The sequence below is a fragment of the Syngnathus scovelli genome, chromosome 4 (assembly GCF_024217435.2).
Source record: "Syngnathus scovelli strain Florida chromosome 4, RoL_Ssco_1.2, whole genome shotgun sequence".
NCBI lineage: Eukaryota > Metazoa > Chordata > Actinopteri > Syngnathiformes > Syngnathidae > Syngnathus > Syngnathus scovelli.
In genome coordinates this window covers 17649449-17669221 of record NC_090850.1, presented here as the reverse complement: position 1 = coordinate 17669221, position 19773 = coordinate 17649449, and the positions used below count along the sequence as shown (strand labels likewise).

At 41.6% G+C, this 19773-nt stretch overlaps 1 protein-coding gene across 2 annotated transcripts; it reads right to left on the bottom strand.

The window, feature by feature from the left end:
- Nucleotides 1-121: 121 nt before the first annotated feature.
- Nucleotides 122-3152, bottom strand: styx (serine/threonine/tyrosine interacting protein). 2 transcript variants are annotated; one of them, XM_049718364.2, is made up of 12 exons: nucleotides 2911-3152; nucleotides 2607-2639; nucleotides 1998-2051; nucleotides 1829-1926; nucleotides 1695-1755; nucleotides 1575-1611; nucleotides 1472-1511; nucleotides 1146-1196; nucleotides 924-996; nucleotides 760-850; nucleotides 623-672; nucleotides 122-295 (listed from the first exon to the last, which is right to left on the bottom strand). In XM_049718364.2, exons 1-12 carry the CDS (start codon nucleotides 3085-3087, stop codon nucleotides 179-181), a joined length of 882 nt encoding a protein of 293 aa, XP_049574321.1. In that variant the 5' UTR covers nucleotides 3088-3152; the 3' UTR covers nucleotides 122-178. The 2 variants fall into 2 exon arrangements, with proteins under 2 accessions (XP_049574321.1, XP_049574322.1); XM_049718365.2 differs by having other exon boundaries at nucleotides 122-672; nucleotides 2911-3151.
- Between the last annotated feature and the right edge of the window lie 16621 nt (nucleotides 3153-19773).

The window sequence follows — 19773 nt, the reverse complement described above, 5'->3', positions numbered from 1 at the left end:
TTGCATGCTCTTTCCATACTTTTGTATCTCATCTTAATGTTCCAAATATAGTTTAATGATTTTCAGTGTACAATTGACTCTTAACTTCTTAGGTAAGATGGAAATGAAAAAATCAAATGGATTTAGTCAGAACTTTTATTATGTAACAATTTAATCCTATCCAACATTAAGTCTGAAATTAGTTGTTAATCCTATGACACCAAAATAAAGGCATTAACTGTCTCTCTTGGTTAAGTCCTGCAATGGGCGACGTCCTGGCCACTTTCCCTTTTCCTGCCTGCCCCCTTCCGGTCATCTACACAAATTCAAGTATCGAAAGTGCATTATTGCAATACTGTCCCGCTGCAAATGCAAAAATGCTTTAAATACTATAAAATTGCAAAATTTTTTTCAGTGCATTCAGCTCAAGAAACAAGAACAAAGTTATCAAATTTACTCATTCCCAACAGACCTCCACGTCTCAGACATGAGCGGCCTCCCATCCCTCCCCCCCCCTTAGAAAAAGGTTCAAATGTCTACATTTTTAATCCCATTAAAAATGTGAAGAGAAAAAAAAAAAAAGAGTGCAACACGCTAAGTAGCTAAATGTAAGCAAGGCTCATCCATTTTGTGCTGCTGTGACCTGCATTGCTCCCAAGTCGTCATCTTCCTCCAGGCTGCGCTTACGGCTTCCTGTTTCAAGAAAAGACAGGAGAGCTTCGTTGAACCAATGTCAAACACCATTCAATGACAATCACATTCATTGCTTGTACGGCGGACCTGGCATGCCCGCTTGTAAGAAGGAGCGGCCCAGCTGCATTGGTGACATCATCTTAATGGTCAGTTTGGCGAGGTAGATTGCTTCATATTCCTGCAAAACAAAACGTGCTCCAGCATATCTTTGTAAGGCTCAACGTGTCACTTGTTAAACAACTGAAGCTCACCTGAAGCTGATGCACAAATCCCATGTTGGGGTTAATGCAGAACCTCCTCTCCTGGATGTGGCTGAATGCATCCCTAGAATGAGCGCACAGGTGAGAAGAGCAGCATGGTGGGTACGAGCTAGCCGCCTAGGACCGCATGAATAGCCCCGAAGCACTCGTGGTGCATCATTGTGATTTCTTCAGACCATTTGAAAAATGTTAAAATGGAGTACAAAGACTCACCTGTATTTCATTCCAAATGTTTCCATTAGGTAGGCAATCACTAAGGCAGCACTGAAATTGGAAAAAAGTTGACATTTGCATTGCTCCATCTATAATTATGCTTTCCCCACGTGGCTGTTCTGTGACCTTGTTCATTTTGGTTCAAAATGATTAGTTCAAAGTTAGTCTCATTGCAGAGGAACTTTTTTTTCATAACTGGACAAAAAAAAAACTAATTCACAACATACAAGCCATATAGAATTGCAAACGGTGTACAACTCCATGCTGTCAAATGATGTTGCAAAACAGAAAAACAAAATGAAAAAAAAAAAAACTGAAAACAGTACCTTCTTGAGATCCCTGCATTTCCGTGAACCAGTACCTTTCCTAAAAGGAAAAACCAAACTCAATCTTTTAAGCTTGTGCTGTGACTTTACAATGTGATCTCACCTCCAGTTGCTAAACAGCCATCAATAAATTCTTTAGTCTGCAGACAAAAAACAAATAATACATAAATACGTGATGTCACCTAAACGTTGCCATAAAGCTATGAAAAGCGTTCAAACTCACCATGGGAAAAAATCTTATGATATTCTCCACTGGATTGTCTGCAATATCTAGCACAAGGTATCTGCACCAAAAACAAAACAAAACCAAGAGTCAGATAGGGACAAGACACTACTGTATGAATTCACCATTCTTACCTAAATGTATGAGGGAAGTTAGGTTTAATAAAATTGGCTTCGATGTCTTGGCGCACACAGACGACATGCGTGATGCCTTGTCGCTCCAAAAACTGCAGCTACACCACAACATAATTTATTACTAAACATTCATTTTATCAATATGTGCCACTGTGTAATAATACATTACCTTGCTTTTCATGGCAGCAGAATAAGGACCTAAAAACAGTCCGGGTAATATTTCCTATAAAAAAAAAAAAAAAAGACACAGGCGCCATTTTGTGAATAATCAAAGCACCTCAATCTGTTGTGCAACTTTACCAAATAAAGTGTCCAGTGATTAAAATAAGGTATATATTGGCAGTGGTGTAAGTTAAGATGGTAACAACTATCTGCACAACACAGACTGGTGCTCAGCTAAAGACATATGTCTAAAATATAATAATACAGCTAATAGAAAATTAATACATTTGCAGGTTGTGAAGTGATGTGTGTCTTTGGCATGTGGAGAAATTGACAATAAAGCTGACTTTGACTTTTGATGACAAACATGCCAGCATCCAATGTTTCCCGTTGGGAACATTTGCTTACAGGTCTACCTTGGAGATTCCACAGCAAATAAAACCCACGACTTCCAGTCACATACTTAACACATTTGTTTAGAAACTGCGAGAAGGCTGCTGTCAATCACTACATCCTAAATCCTGTATTTCAGTACCTACTCCAGAGATTTTTTTTCCTTTTTAAATGGCCATTTTGACAACACGTTTAATGACAGGTATTGTCGAGATGAACATACCTGCATTTCGCGTCTCATTGGATAAGCCCAGTCCTGCAAAAATATGTTTAAAATGAAAACGTTGAAGTTTGAACCACAATTAAACTACAACTACGTTATGTGGCTAATGTTAACATGCTAGGAGTGTTTTCGTTAATTCAGACTTTAAAGTAAATTTGACAATAATTCACGTTGCCGCAGACAATATTCGTCTATCGTGACAAAACTAAAGGAATAGTGTTCACAAAAAACGACACATTTGTACACAGATTTAGGGTGTAGTTAGCGGCGGCTAGCTAAGGTGAGCTAGCCGTCCAGAACCAACCAGGAGCTCCTCCTTGGTGGCGGGCAGAGAGGGGAACTGGAGCTTCATCTCCTCGTCCATTCCGCTGAGGCGTTCGGCCACGTTCACCGGGCCCGGCTCGTCGCAACCCGATTTGGCTCTTATCTCACGGGCGGGGTTAGCTAGACAGTCGATGTAGTTCGTCGCCAGCCTGCACATGCATGTCCGCCATGCTGTTCCCCCCTGACACTCCAAGGGCGTCACGTGACCAAACGGCCGACAGCGGCGTGGGTGGCGAAATAAATAAAACAACAGTGACATCTAGCGTAAAATGTAGGAGGTGCACGGGGTGACACCCAAATTTAGAATTGGCCGATGATGTAGAACAGGAAGTTTAGAACGTTTGAGTGCCCCCTGTGTCTGACTCAAGGTTGGTGATTTTAATTAATATCATTAAAAATGAGCAAACTCCATGCAAATCCTGCTAACATGCGCAAATGGGAGAATATAACTTTATTCTAACAACATCAAATTATGCATGAAACAATACTGAGGAGGTTGTTGTTTATTTTTTATTGAAGGGATTTAGTAATGACGCACTGATTCATGGGCCCTTAAATGTGTTTACTGCTTTATTTTTTGGGAGGGCCTTCGTCCCCTTGCTGCTCATGAGGAGTCCTGCCTCATTAAGGACACAGACCATTGAACGTCAGACCACTTATGAGTCAGGTCTCTTCACAAGAGTACACCCAGGGAAGAAATCCTGATTAAACTGATTTAGGTTAGTAAAAAAAAATGTTATCACCACATGCTCATCTCCTCTAGCATCCTTTTACTTGCACACTAATTGCAACAGATGCAATCTGATGTCGGTCTAGTCACCTCAATTGCTCCGATTCTTCTTTGTGGTCAGGTAACATGTTTGTGTTGCCTGGCACAGGTGACGGTTTTTCATAATGTAACTTTACACCTGAAATGCAATTGTTGCTATCCACCAGGAACACAAATGTGGATAGATTGAATTACTCCTGGTCACATAATATGCTTTGTTGCCAGGCAGAGTTCATAGGTTCCTTCATAATGCAACTTTACGCATAAAATACAATCCATCCATCTCGTCTATCTGTCCGTCCATCTGTCCATGTATACATAAAACTTTCCTTCCAGATATTTACAAGATATTTACAGATGCTATGTTCTCTCCTTTTACTTTTGCTTTACTCTTTTCAAATATTATGAATGCCCCTCCCCTGAAAAATGTCAACCAGGGATACGAGTTGCCTCGTAAACAAACAATATGTGAACTAATATATGATCAGTCTTGACTTACTATGAAAAACACAGCTTTTTGGGAATGCAACATTTTGATCCCTCCCCGCTGCTGTCCAAAAACCAAAGCAAGCATGGGGGGATCACTCAAGCTCCTCGCAGTCAGCTCCCAGTGGGCCGCTAAGTTGAAACCCAGATCAAACCTCCAACATTTCTGGAGGTGATATCACACGCTCATCTTCACTCCACCGCAAATGCGCTCATTTAATCATGACACACACTCCCTGTGAATAGTTTATAGCAACGCCAAGGCAAAGTTGAGTGAAGACGGAATCAAACTGTGCGCCTCTAAACTGTGAGGCGGTTGTGCTCCACTATGCTAATTATTTGGGGAAAAAAAAGTTTTGACTTTGAGCAAATCATTTTCAACTCCATTCTGTGTGATATGATTCAATCTCCACAAGCTGACATTTTATCAGAAATGCTGGTAATGAGCTTCAGCCAGACAGAAGACACTGAGTCAATAATATATCAACATTGTGTCAGCTGTAGCAACGCTTTAGGAATTTTAAGGACGTTCAAGTAAAAACTTGCCTGTTTAAAAAAAACAATTCAACAGTGAGTAATTGAGTGGAGCGTTAATTGTCGCTTTTGTTGGAGCCTTTCATTCAGTTTCCACGGAGATTCCTCCTTCGCTGTGTAAAAGCCATGCAGGAGAGTGTGAAGCTCATTTAGGATGCGGATTTAATGATGATCGGCATTAACCTTCAGGAGAACACACACACTAGCAGACCTCTCACATTTTTTTTTTATTTATCCGGAATGTGTGGCTTCCCTGTAGAAACACAACTAAAGGCGTGCATCAGTCAAGGTCAATCTAAATAAATTGGCATGGCTCAGCTCCCATAAAATGCAGCTGCTCCACAGACCATTTTATTTTTCCTGATCAATCCGAAGAGATGAAAATTAGGTTTTACAATCAATATCTGTGGAATTGTCCTGGGAATTCTGTGTTTGTGTCAGATTTGGTTAAAAAAACAAAACAATTATTTTTTATAAAAGGCAAACAAATCACACATTCTAGTCTATTTAAAATTGAATACATGTCACAAATTGTCCCATTTAAGATTTAGAATGGGAGCAAACCTAAAATTTAGAACGGCGTTAAAAGAGATATCGCACCTCGCGGTAAAGACTTGCGAGTGTTAGCAAACATATAGTAGAGAATGTTTTTTTTTTGGGGGGGTTGAGGTCTCAAAAGACTCTAAAGATGTTCACCAGGTATTCGAAAACAGTTTTAATGGTTACAATTTTTGACAATTTTCTTTTTGTTCACACACTCCTTGTCTCACCTCTCTACTTTTGTCCAGGTGGACATTTGATTTAGAGCTCTCCCCCTCGTTTCCAATCCTCTGGAGGTCTTATTAACAGACACACAATCCTCATGTTTTATTGCCTATGATAAAACCTCGCCACCGATCTCTCAGGGCCTCTTTGGAAATGAGCCCTACATCCAACATCAGATGAATATCGCTTGTAATAGGGCAAAAAGTTAAACGCACTTTCAGAATCGAGGTCGAGTCCCCTTTGCATGAATAAGCCATTAGGTCGGGGTGCATTATGGGAAATTTAACATGTCTGCAGAAACGTCGTCTTCAGACATTACAAGCTTTCCACGTGCAGACGTGTTCATGCACATGAATATTCGCCGTCAGAAGAGACGAGACGCGTTGCATTATTCAAGCGCCTGCGTTTGAAATGTTTCCCCAAATGTCTTTCATGGTGGATTTCAGTCACAGTCTGTCTTTTACTTCTCTGGGGTCCAACTAACATACTTGGTCCCCACAGGTCACTCACTCGATAAATATAGTTAGCGATCCTCCACTGAGCTTTCAGACTGGAATTCCACCCCCAATGATTTGTAATTTGTACATTTGTTGCTCATACATAAAATAACATTCCACTTAGTGATGCACTTGGACTTTCTTTTCTGTTTTAGGGTTCGGTTTGCTAAATGTGACCATGCTTCATCACTCATCATCATCATCCTTGTCGTGTTTTGCGGTTTATAACATGCCAGAATCTTTTAATGATATTATGGACTGCTGATAATATAATTTGAAAATTCCTAGAGAAATGTTGTTGATTTCCCAATTACCGTAATTTCCGGACTATAAGGCTTTTGCTTTGTTTTTCGTGATATTGTAAAAGGGTTTGTTTTGGAAATACAGGTGATTGAAATTAGGAGATTTTATTTAAAACACTTGCGGTTTATAGTCCGGTGCGGCGTATAAATGAACAAAAAAAAGGAATTTCCCTAATTTTAGCTGGTGCGGTTTATATTCAGGTGCGGCTCATAGTACGGAAATTACGGTAATTGATAGAATAATCGAGAGGATATTCGAGTCTATACAGATTAATTTGTGACAGCCCTTTTCTATACAACATTTTTCGAGACGCCACCATGTGGAAAATGTTATGCTACTCGCAGTCGCGCTTTTGACATCCAGACTTTCCTGGTGAGAGGGTTCGACACCGCCACTTTTCCTGCTGTCTCCTTCTTCCTCCACTCCATTGACAGCCATTTTGGAGCGCTCACAGCTTGAAAACGCTTCAGTGGTTTGACGCTCACATTTTTTCCCGGCGAATGGTATCCACACCTACATTTTACCTGCTGTTACTGTGCCCCGCCCCTCAACTACATCCCTCACACCTTCACAGCTTTCCTCGCCTCTGACGGACATATTTGCGGAGCCCGTTCATCCTCAAATGAATCCAAGCTCACAAACCCTGCCCTCGTTGATGCGCCGTCGTCTCCCCTCATTATCAGCCACTTGTCCGCGCAGCTGCTCCTCTTTTACTAATTAACTTCTCAGCGTAAAGGGGGCACTTAGGCTAACGGGCGCTGCCAAATTCTTGCTAAGTAACGATTACAGCGAATCAAAGTCAACCTGTTCCAAGTGGCTGCAAATATTTGTGCAATTAGCTCAACTCATCAGGGAGTTTAAATACCGTTTTTAGTTTATTTACTCAAATGCAAATGGGTGAAGGTGACTATAGGCTGGGGGCCTTTATTTCTACAAACATTAATGCATTTTTAAAATAAGATAGCAGGTGTTGCCATTTAGATCATATTTAACAGCAATTCTGCACAATTGGCACAAATAAAACTTAAACATTGCTCGAACAGATAATTAACGTCTTGAAATAATTAATTTTCTATTTAATAGGAATAATTGAAAATTAGAACATTTATGCCTGTCAATTGAATGAATTGTGTCTGACTTTGGAGGTTCCACCGTAATTGGATTAAAGTTGCGTAGCGGAGTGTTTAATATCCGTGGACGACAGACTGTTTTATTCCACTGTTTATGTTCCCCCTGCTTCGGCCTGCTGTCAGACGGCTGCGAGCAAAGCAGTGATGCAGCAAATCATTAACACGCTTTGACACACTGCTCTCGGCGAAGGCTCGCTTTCCAAGCTTTGACTGACAAGTGGAGCGCCCGGGTCTCAGACTGGCGATACTCCCGTCTTTTTTTCCTGTTTGTGTATCGCACCCTTTTGCTGTTTTGTTGTTGCTCGGCTTGGCTCCTGCTCCTGTCTTGCTTCAGCGGGACGCCGCCAAAGAACACAGTGGGAGCTGCGAGTGCCCTTCTACAAACAAACCCACGCTCCCTCTGGCCTTCCCTGCTTCCCCTCTTCTTTCTTTTTTTCTCTGCAGGTATCGTTTCTTGCGCTTTCTTCCTCCTAAAAGGCTAACATTTGTTTTTCAAATACAAAACAATTCATCATGATTACAAGGTGCATTAAAAGAGTAATGCAATATTTGGGAATCCGGAAGCTCTGACTAATAAAAGTAATCAAACAAACTCCAGGCTTTAATTAGTCCTGTAGGCTCAGCACAATAAAAATGGAGAACCTGAGGACTTAATTAGATGTGTTGTGCCTATTTAGTGTCGCCCACTTGTCCGCCGCCACATGAGATTCACTTGATTGCGGGAATAATGGAGGAGGCGTGCAGTTTTGCCGCGACTGCTTGTTTTTTATTCCGGCAAGTGTCTTGAGGTCACATCTTGCTAGCGCTGGCCTTGATGAATGATTATCACATGCATCAACCCAAAAATTCCTCAGGAAGATGGACAGAAAATGAGAACGTGAAAGTAAATCACAATTTTTTTTGTCTGCTCAAGCACAATCGTGAAAACCTTTGACCACCTTTCTAACTTGATATATTCAACACTGATGAGATATTTGTTTGTTTGCATTTGTATTCAGATGTCACGAGTGGACAATCACAACACTATTGCGAGATAAATTGTACAATCAGTGCAGTTGTTTGGTCACTGGAGCGCTTGTAATCAGAGGCCTGATGAAGCTTCAGGAGAGGACTCTTGTAATGAAATCTCGTTGCCAAGAGTCTGTTTGCGTCGCTTCTCAGCGGGAGCAAAGGAGGCCGCCTACTCGCTCGGTGGAACATCTTTGTAATTCGTGAAGCTATCAAGTGTGAGCGAAAATGTTCTAATCAGGGAAATCGTTGTCATCGCCCCTCTTTCAGGTCACAAACCAGATCATATGAGGCCAAACATACTCAGTTAAGAAATAACATACATGACTTTCTACAGGATAACAGATGATGCCAAAATGCATCATCGTTCTTTGGCTCCGCCCCTCCATGTGTGTTGGCCAATCAGCTCCCAGTTCCTCTTCAAACTTCTTGGATTGTTCATATAGGTCGCTTACGTGCAGCAATGCATTCTGGACTGTTTTTTTTTTTTTTTTCGACCATCTTCGACCTCAACTTGCTTTATTATAGCATTTTCAAAATATTTTGACAGCTTGCTCGCTGATCTACAACTTACTGTTACTTTGTTTGGAGGAATCGACCCGTCCACGATGTCCAAGGTTGATTTTTCGGCGGATATCTCGATATTGTTTACTACCTGGTGTTAAAGACATGCTCTGTGACACAGCGTCAGATGAAAGCTTATAAATCACTGGAGGCTTACAACTATTTTTGTCAAAAGGATAGACACAGAGTGTAAACTTCAAAATATTATCCGAAGAAACCGGTTAAGTTGTTGTACGGGTAAGTAAACTATCATGTGGCTATGAAGTTTGTGAACTTTTTCGGGTGTTGTCAACTTGACTGCTGCATGTCATGTTGGTAAGGCACCTCAAAAATCTGCAAAAAATTCACTTGACTTATTTGCTACATATTAATGAACATGAGCATCTCTCAGTGTAGGCCAGACGCTCCCTCAGCGTATACTACCTCTTCTGAAAGAAACATTCAACATCTAAGATATGTTGTTAGTCCCTGGGGGAACTTTACTCGCTGAACTTCATGTCTGCAAAAGCATTGATGAAATTGGAATGTTTCCAAACAACATGCTCATATAAATGCCTTGGAGACTGCCAGCAAATGGGCCCAGATGTTGATTGCGTGGTACATAATTGGACCTTCATCAACCTTGATGCTACTGTGGAAGCTTGACGAGGAAGGAAATGAAAGAGCCACAAAACAGGTTTCAGATGAAGATTTCATTTGAATGAGATTATTTCCTTTAGATAAAACATTTCCTTATTTTAGCAGCTAAAAACATGTACCATTTGCAGCGGTTGCCTGAGTCGCTAAACGTTTGCGCCTCTAATTCCTCCACACCACCAACAGCCACCCGCAAGCTGCCGTGCGACATTCTCCACAATTAGCACGATAGCATCCACCTTAATGAGAAGACGGCTTGCCAGCAACACCCGCTAATGATAATTGAAATCACGGCAATCATTGCTGCTATGCTCTTCCCTCTCGTTTGCATTCTCTGCGTGCCTCATCTTTTCCCTCACTCTGCCTCTATAATACAAAAGTCACCCACGGCGTTATGTTTTTGAGTGCAATTGTCGTTTGAGATTGTTGTTCAAAGTCTTCGAGCAGAAAATCATGATTTTCAGCAACGTGAAGCCAGCGTTAGCCTCCCCATGCCGCACTGTATTCATTCCCGTCTCCATCTTCCGTTCCTTTTCCTAATCATTTATTATGACTTCCCCCGACACAAACTGCCAGACGGGCAGCAAATCAACATCTCTTTAACGTTAGCACCACTTAACTTCTATTGTGCTTATTCCGCAGCTTGTTTGGTGTTAGGAGATGGATGCGGAGTGTGATAAAGTGATACGGCATTGCAGTGTGGAGCGCTGGCTGCTCCCGACAGCGACTTAAATCAACGTTATTGCGCCTGGCTCACCCGTCTCTTTATGAAATAGCACCATCAACTTGTTGTAACTCAGACGAATTTCCTTTGAGAGCCGACAATACGCTCGGTCATGGAGGAAATCACCGTTCGTTAACTGCTTGTTAGTCATAAATAAAAGGTTAACACGTGTAATGCATGGTTAATTGCACAACTCATGAGAGCCCGCGGAGGCCGAGCCATGTCGAGTTGATCATTAGAGTACAGCGCGGATGTTTTGACACTTCCAGCAGATGAGATAGTGAGAGTGACAACGCTAAATGTGAAGGAACAGATGTTTCCATTAAGTATGTATGCAAGAGACAGAGTGATGCTTGAGTTATGTGTCAATGGCATGACAGCTCGCTCTATGTCTATGTTGTGTTCGGTGTGCATGTGAATGCACCAACAGATGCTCTCATAATATTATGGGAGGACAAGTTGAGCACAAAGCTAAGTGTGCATGGTTGGAGTTTTTTTTTCTTTTGGTGTTTCCATAGACGAAATATGAATCTGTCTACCCGAATCTCAAATCCATCCGAATCACATTACATCGCCGCGGTGTGGATAGATTCATGAGATCCACAGATATTTAAGTGGCTAGCAGTTAGCCACGTCTGTTGCCACACCGGCTAAGCGCAATGGCAATTCTACGGCCACGCACGGATGTAGCGTACTTTTCCATGTCTCCACATGAAATGTGAAAGCACCACAATTAAAGTGAATAACAACATCTGCTTTGATTGGCGGCGAATTGAGTTGGATGTGTTCACACCCACAGCGGCGCAAACCACTCTTTTCCTTAAACACAGTCTTTTGCATGTCTAAATGACCAACATGCGGTCTAACACACCTCTGTGCAGATTTTTTCCCCCCCATATGTAAATGCCGCTATGTGCCAACTAGAAAAACTCGATAAGCCCAGAAGTTTACAAATGCAGCAACACGCTGGAGAATGCCGCCGTGATGGATGAATTTGGTCACCCCAAAGCGAGTTGAGTCGTTCCACAACATTGACAGAGAGACACAGTGATGTGTATATTGCGAATGAGAGAGACTGCTAGAGAAAGAGAAGAATGATCTGCACGTGTGTGTGAATACGGGGGAAGTGTGCGTGCTCTTGCATGTGTGTGTGTGTGCAACGTGTCAATGGCCGCCGTCCAGCGAAGTAGAGCGCAAGGCTGACAGTGATGGAGAGGTTCAACAGAGGAGGGGAGAAGGAGATAAGTGGGGCGACAAGAGTGGCGAGGACGACAACTTAGTGCAGTCGATGACTCCGGGAAGAAGGTAGACTGAGAGACATTATCAGACAACCAGGGGGAGAGAGTGAGAGTGAGAGGTCGAGACTGGCAAGAGATCCTTGGATGATTCCATTACTTGAGAGAAGAAGTTGTTTGTCTTTGTCTGAATCCTGTAAGAAGGCTGCAGAGTACGAGTTGAGCCACCGGCCTTAAGCCTGGCCAATATGAGTCTTGCTAAAAATAACTTATAAATAAGATCAACCTGCAGTGTCAACACTAGTGAACTCAATTTTCCTTTAATCAGTTTTTTTATGAGATGATGTCAAATTATTAGACTAACCTTGCGAGACAGTACGATAATTTCTACAAATACTATCCTGTTGCAAAACTAAAAGTATGTTTGGACTAATATAAAAATAAAATCTAAATTCATGTTACAGTTATATAAATAATACATGTCAAGGACTATTGCAGAGAACGTTATGTGATATCCACAATTGAATGAATTTCACCATTGTTAGCTTTGGTGCAGCTGTTTTGGTTAGCCAAATAGTGAATATACACAGCAAATACTCTAAGGACTACATTGTTCTGTATCTAAAAGGAGCCTGACAAAAGAGATCTTTCTTTATGCTGTCCATCCTCAGCCAATATGGCTGACTCTAAGTGTTCCAGACAGGCGAGATTTTTAAAATGCTATTAGAAGTATTCCAAATATCCCCGGAGACAGGGTGCAATAGAAACAGAATGCATAAGATGTTGGCAATTACGTTAACAGGGAAGCAAGATTGTTTTGTTTCCCGTAGGAACACGACTACGCCTGACTTTTTAATCTCGATGAGTGATTTTCAAACCCTTGTTTGGATGTCACAAAGCATCCGGTGAGGCCTTCACTCCCTTATGACCTCGCCGTCTCACTGACGGGCTCCTGGTGGGCGCCGTGCACCGTATTAGCTTTGCCCCGGCTGAGTTATGGGCCAAAGTGTGCCCGCTTGGCTCGGTTTTTAAAACAGATGCAGTTTGCCTAATGGACTAAGTGAGTAGCTGCTGGAAGTTATGAGCCACGTAACAACTCTGCCAGAAGACGGCGCTGTAAATAAACAACGCTGTCGCCTTTACAATCCTGTTGTCCTCATTTAACAGGCCCCGCGGTGATGTACTGTAAGACTTTGTTGCTGCCAACCGGGTATTTCTCAAAGATTAGATAGAGAGAGAGAAGGTTAAAGTAGGACCCCAATTTACTTTGAGAAGACCACTATTGATTGTGAATGTCCACTGTGTGCTGGGCGCTTGTTGCTAGGAGATTTTTATTCTGACGGTCACGACTGGGCTAAGATTTAGCATTAGCACTGAGTAAAGTATCCTTAAAAGAGACCTTCTCAATACAATTGAGGCTAGAGAAGCCGGTGAGAAAAACAAGCTGCAGTGAAGGGCTGGAAAAGCATTTCAAGGGAAAAGAGAATTAGAGCCAACTTTACACACCCTGTTTTTTGTGTTGATGAAATCAGCTCATGTTTGGGGGCTGTTTTATTGAAGTGAGCAACTGGACGTCTTCATGCCCTACATACAAATATTGATTTCACTACCATGTCAAGCAGAGTAAGATTTGTGAAACAATTAGCGAACACTGTTAGCTAATGCTAATCTGTACGGCAAACAAATCTCCATAAAGTGCTACTTACGTTTTGGCTTTGACCTTGCACCCATGTGAAACCAATGTTTCAGAAAGTGACTCTATATTTTTCCTCAGACTAGCTGATCATGTCAAGGGTCAACAAATTCCCTGTTGCCATGATCGCAATGTAAATGAGCTGTTGTGTAACTAACAGTGGGGCACACACATTTTCAGAAATAGCAAAATCACGCACACCCACCTATTTGTATACACGGGATTTAAAAGTCAATTTTCCATACAATGTTCACTTTAAACGTCTGCACAAGAATAACATTATTTTTAATATAGAGCGTGAAGTGCCGTTTATGCTGTGCCTTGTGAGCCACAATATGTATGAGCTGTTTAAAATCGAGGGCAATAACAGTAATCTGACTGCTCGTGTCAAATGCGAGCTGAGATAATGTCGTTCTCTTTCGGCTCTGGTCGCCCTCCTAATCTCCTCCATGCTGACTGGCTGCCCATTAAGCAGCATCGTCTCTCTCTGTCTCATCCGCAGGGCGCCTCGGCAAAAGCGGACCCCGCCATGAAATGGTGTCGGGAATTGCTTTCCGCTTTTCTTCAGCCACAGCAAGCTGAGCAATTTACACCCAGGTGTCCCCTCTCTTCCACTTGACACAGGGTGAGAAGTGCATTTATACAAAAAGAGTGAGGAGGAAGACATGCAGAGAAGAGAGAGAAAGAGGAGGGAGGCAGACATTGCGTTTGAAGGAGTAAAAGATGGAAGGCCGACAATGCTGGATGAAAAGAAGACAAATAACGAAAAGGGCATTCAGACTGGACCTCAATTCAATGCTAGTAGCTCATTTTTACCCCTTCTTAGTTCTCGTGACATCAACTTTGTAGTCCCTAACCTTTACCCCTAACCCTAAACCTCCATCGACAATCTTGAGTCTCAAGGAACAAACTATGCCAATCGCAAACCTTCCATCTCACTTTTCTTTGCATCTTTACACCTTTTACTTTTATTGACAAGATCATTCCCAAGTTGACTGCCGGCTGATTTCCCTCGACACGCACGCAGGCGCAACGGCACAAACATAACACGTGTGAAACGACGTCGAGTACGTTCCCAACAGTTTGCAGCCTGTCATCAAATTCCCCCAACGGCGGGAGAAAACACCTGTTGCTAATCGTAAGTCATTTTTCATACGGGTGGTGTTATTTGATGGTGTGAATTCACGAGGACATCAACGCTGTCGAGGGACTCTGTGTCAACCTCAGTTTGTGCAGTAATAATAACAACATTGGTCAGAAATGCGGTATTGCTGTTTACTGGGGGATGGAAAAAGTATAATTTGAATTATCTATATTTTTATTTTAAGGTATCAAAACTGGTGTTGATGCATTAAATATATTTAAATAGTATTTCAATATTTACCAAAAGAATACCGCTATAACTAGTACAACTACTATTTTTTGCAGCATCTTAAACTTAATCAGTTATTGTACAAGTAATGTGAATTACTTTTAGATGGAGTGTGCTTTTTTGTCACCTGGCACTTGCACACATACTATAATGAAGCAATACACGCAAGCGTTCATTATGAAACAACTGAGCATCGTAATCAGTCACATGATATGTTGTGAATCGTGCTTTTATAGCTTTCAAACATCATTTGCTTGTAATGGAATGTGTCCTTATCCTGGTGTGTGTGTGTGTGTGTGTGTGTGCGCTTTGATTGGCTGTGTCTTTACAAACCACACGGATGTGAATTTAAAGCAGCGGGTCATCACTTAGAAAATTGGACTAGAATAATAATGAGAAGAGTAAATCAAGCATACAGACAAGGATGCTTCACAAAAGCTAGTGTGTACGTGTGTGTGTATGTGTGCGTGTGTGAGTGAGTGGGAGAGCTCCAATTTCAACTTGACTGATGAACAAGTGACAAAAAGGCACAAGAGCGACGCATGCATGTCCTTTTACATAAGCATGCTCGCTATTTCTCCAGCGGGGCTGTCTGTGAGTGGGTGTGATATAGCACTCAGCTCTCAAAATGTTTAGTGATTGCAATAATATAGGCGCCATATGCGGGTTCCTTAAATGTAACATTAACTCTACTTTGAATCTACAATGAATTACTATTCGGAATACTTGCACAGAGAAAGATATATAGAGGCGTATAAATGGATATTATTTCATCCATCCATTATAAGCGCATTTATTTATTTGTATGTATGTATGTGTATTTATTTATTTATTTATTCATTCATTTATTAACTGATTATTTATTCCTTGTACAAAAATTTACTCAAAATACAAACCCACCTTGATGACGACGTAAAATACCAATAGACACAAATAAAGATGAGTTAGAGAGATGCAGAAAAGAGGGAATGAAAGTCTGGTGAAAAGTAGATTTGTAAGTCAACACCATCATTTGCTGAGTGAGAGAGAGAGAACGAGATAACATGGATGAATACAATGGAGCGGGGAGAGACCAAAGATGTATTCATCTCCTTAAAGGCAGGAAGAGAAAAAGGCTGACAGCAAAGACCTCCTGGAAGAGAGGAGCATCCTTGTGAGGATAAAAGAAGTGTAATCGCCCACTTGTTTCTTTCTCTCCCAGAGGCGCCCATCTTGAAAACAACTGGCGCTTTAAGCTTGGACAGATAGCAGGCATAGGGATGGCGTTTTTTGGGAATAGATTTCCACCCGTACAGTTTTGTTGTTGTTTTTTGGCAACAAATGGTGGCTCGCTTGTAGATAAGCCAAACACAGTCTGGTAAACAACACATATCTGGCTTTTTTTCTACCTTTTAGAATCCACATGATGAAAATGGAGGGCTGCGTGCATTGACTGTGACTTGGACTCAAAAGACACATCCGGCGCTATCAGAATCATCGAAACCTCTGTGGGTTTCCCAAAAGGTCAACACACTCAAAAGATTTAATGAAGGGGAAAGATGTACTGATAAATAAATATCACAAAGATGTCAGGTTTGAGTTTCATTTGACGACCTTTCTTTTTAAAAAAAAATCAGTTCAGGACCATCTCTACAAGTATTTTTTGCCGACAGATGTTGGGCCATAATTGCAGCGTTTAGTGCTCCTGTTTGGCTACGCAACAGTGATAATTATGACGCAGCTGCTGACAGAAGAAGACGTCCTCAAATCTCGGCCACGGTCGCAGTTGAGAAGGTTTTAACGTCACCTTGATGATCGTTGTTCGGCGGCTCGGAGAATGTTTTAACAGCGCATCTGCTCGCCAATGTCGGTTTGCCAGTTACAAGCAGATGACGGCTTCGCTTGTGATTGTTCGCTCATTTACGGAATCTGTTGCATCAAACACAATAACACCCACGTGAACTCTCGTTTTTTAATGAGGTTGTTACAATCTGATTTTAATTGGTGCTTGTTTGTTTGTCATGTAAGCTCCTCGACTCATAATGTGATGTGTGAAAGTATGTGTGACTGCAGCGGGGAACCATTTTTCCGGGCCCATTTCACTTTCTATAAAGTCCTCCGACTGCCATGCCAAATTTATGATATGTCAAACAAACTTTTTCCCATTTTCAATAGCGCTCTAGCAACATCATACTAATGCTACACAAGAACCCAGAACCTCCTGACCATGAGACAGACATGCTAACCACTAGGCCAGAGATCGTCAACCGGTGGTTTGCGTCCCTTTAGTGGTCCGTGGTGGTATTGCAGGTGGTCCCTGAAAATTGGAAACGGAAAATAATTGTAATTGGATTTATTATTTAGACTTGATTAATTTTCCAGCTCATTTTGTGAATAATTTCCCCAGCCAAATTATGTTAGATGTATCTGAGAGTCCCAAAATAGACATGTCAATAAATAGCCTGTATAGGTCTATCCTCCTTTGGTGGAAAATAAAATATTCCGTTAAAGCAGTGGTCCCCGAGTTGTTTCTTGCTTATAATGGTGGTCTCTTGGACAAAACCACTTAAAAACCCCTGTGTTGCTTTAAAAAGACGCCAACTCGCACTACCATCCCGAATAGCTTGTAAACTTTTTGATTTTGTTCCAAAAGTCTTTCAAAATAATCTTGAATAGTTGTCTCTTATTTAGAGATTTCATCTGTGGTATTTATAGCTAGCTTCTCCCTTGATAGAGAACCTCGAGATCAGGTTTTTAAAGCAGCAACAAAACAACAATAAAATCCAGTTGTCTTGAAGGCACACTGGGGGCTACGTTGTGGGAATTAAGGAAATGTGAGAAATCTTACTTCCACTCTCTTGGGCGGCAGAAGAGGGATCAGCGTCGGATAATAGGGATCACAAGGCGACTGGAGGGATAATGAGGATCCGCTCAGACGTCATCCCTTCACCCTCCTGCTAATTTTCCTCCAGCTTCCTTTTTCGCCATCATTGATGAAATGTATCACCTTTTCGGTGATTCCATTGGGAAGTCTTTGGCTTTTCACAGAAGACACAATGGGTAGAAACTGGAGTGGTTCAATGAGACTTCGGTTTACTCACGGGAATTTAAAGGTTAGCTTTGTGGATCTACATACAATACAAACTTTGCACATACAAACTTGACCTTTTTTAAAACTTATTTTCAACTGACATGAGTGGAAAAATACCAGGAACACGACTCACTAAGCCTGTCGTGAAGCATGTAAGAACAACCAAGATTTTTTGTATCTCTGTAGCCCGACACGCTCTATACTTTGAAGTTGTTGACGCCAGTCAATATTTCACCTTGGCTCACTGTACACCATCATTCATTTACCTTGAGTACTTTGATTTTTTTTTCCCTGCCGGCAATAAAAACTTCTTTCTATAACACTCGTTTTTCAAACTTTGCTATTTTTATCAAGTCAACTTAAAACTCCAATGAGATACACGTTTGATGTTTTCTTGACTTGCATGATTCTTTCCACCAAGCAGTATCAACACATCAAAACAACACTAGGCTGTGACTTGGGCGTCATAATTCACAATTTCAAAGGTAACATCACATTCAGTGACCGACACAACCTCAAGCGGACCGAATGGTTCTCGCCGTGCGCTCTTGTACAACTATTTTCACAGTCTATATGTCAACCCTCCTTCCCTGTCGACTCTTTCTACATATCTCAAACAGAATTATTCAGTCGTAGCCCGTGGCCAAGAAGACAAAGCTAGAAGCAGGCAGATAGCTAGCTAGCTGGCTGGCTAGATAAATAGATAGATGGATTGACAGATAGTCTTACTTGTTTTGTCACTCACAGTTTTATTCTTGAAAGTTTTGTCTTTGTCACTTTGGCTCCACTGAAGGATCTTGAAACCTTACTTTCTGACACTGAGTTTGAAACATTAAAATCCCTTCGAGGGTTCATGGCAGAGTTTGCTACTTTCCAATTGGCTCTTTGAACTGAAACCTCAAATATGTTTCAACCAGTCAACTCAACAGGGGATGCAGGTGAGACCATTGAAGAAGTGTCAACAAAGACACCACTTGATTGATTTTGTCCTTTAAACACTTCAAACTTAAAAGAAATCCCAAAAGTCGTTAGTTACCCAGATTCAAGGATGTCAGTCTAGAATATGATCCCTCTTTTTGTACTTTCAGAGCTTGCCATCTTAGTGTTTAACCAGGTGGTCACCAAATGATGTGTCCAAACTAAGGCCCTGGGGCCATTTGCAGCCCGTCATTTTATTTTATAGTGGCTCTCAGCATGTTGAAAAAGTTTTGACAGGGCTTGCACCCCCACCCCCCAAAAAAGCTAAGGTGTTGAGATCCCCACATCCCACTAAAATGATTAAATTGGACTTTTCTATGTCACAGATGGAAATGGAGCTGGGCGACCAAATGCAAACCAACAGAACCGGCAAACTAATATAACTTAACGGAGACAGAGTGACAGGGTTAACCGACAGACCAACTTGTAGAGAAACGAACCGAACAGAAAGACAAACCGACGAGACTACAGGCGAGAGACGAGAAGAATCCAAAAAGGGGAGTGAAGGGCAGATAAGACTTATATACACGACAGGTAACAAGAGGCAGGTGACTGTGATTACATTGATTTTGAGGTAACACAGGAGGGGAGGGGCGACGCGAACAGAAACCATGGTAACATATACACATAATAAAACAACCGGGGACGAGTCGTGACATTCTAGATAGACAAAGAAATTATTCACTGTAAACTGGAACAACAGTTTTCTTTATAATATCTAAAAAAAAAATCTTCCTACAGATGACTTCTGAATGTGTACGGGACAGGGGCGGATGTATTCTTGTGGGATAGTGGGCAGTGGGCCACCCTAAAATCTTGAAAAATCAGTTTACCGTATGATGTTTAAAAGGCAGCGTTCAACTTAATTGTCACGATAATTAAAAAAAAAAAAAAATCCTGTATCTGTGGAAGGTGCAAAACACTTCCTTGACGCACGTCACACTCCCTCCATTAAGTTTGGGCCAAATTAGTTAAGTCGTTCTTGAGGTACGTTTGTAACAAGGCAAAAACTCAACCTCTTGTCACGGAGAAGGTAAACATATTTCCTATGTTCGATCGACATGACGATGAGACATGGG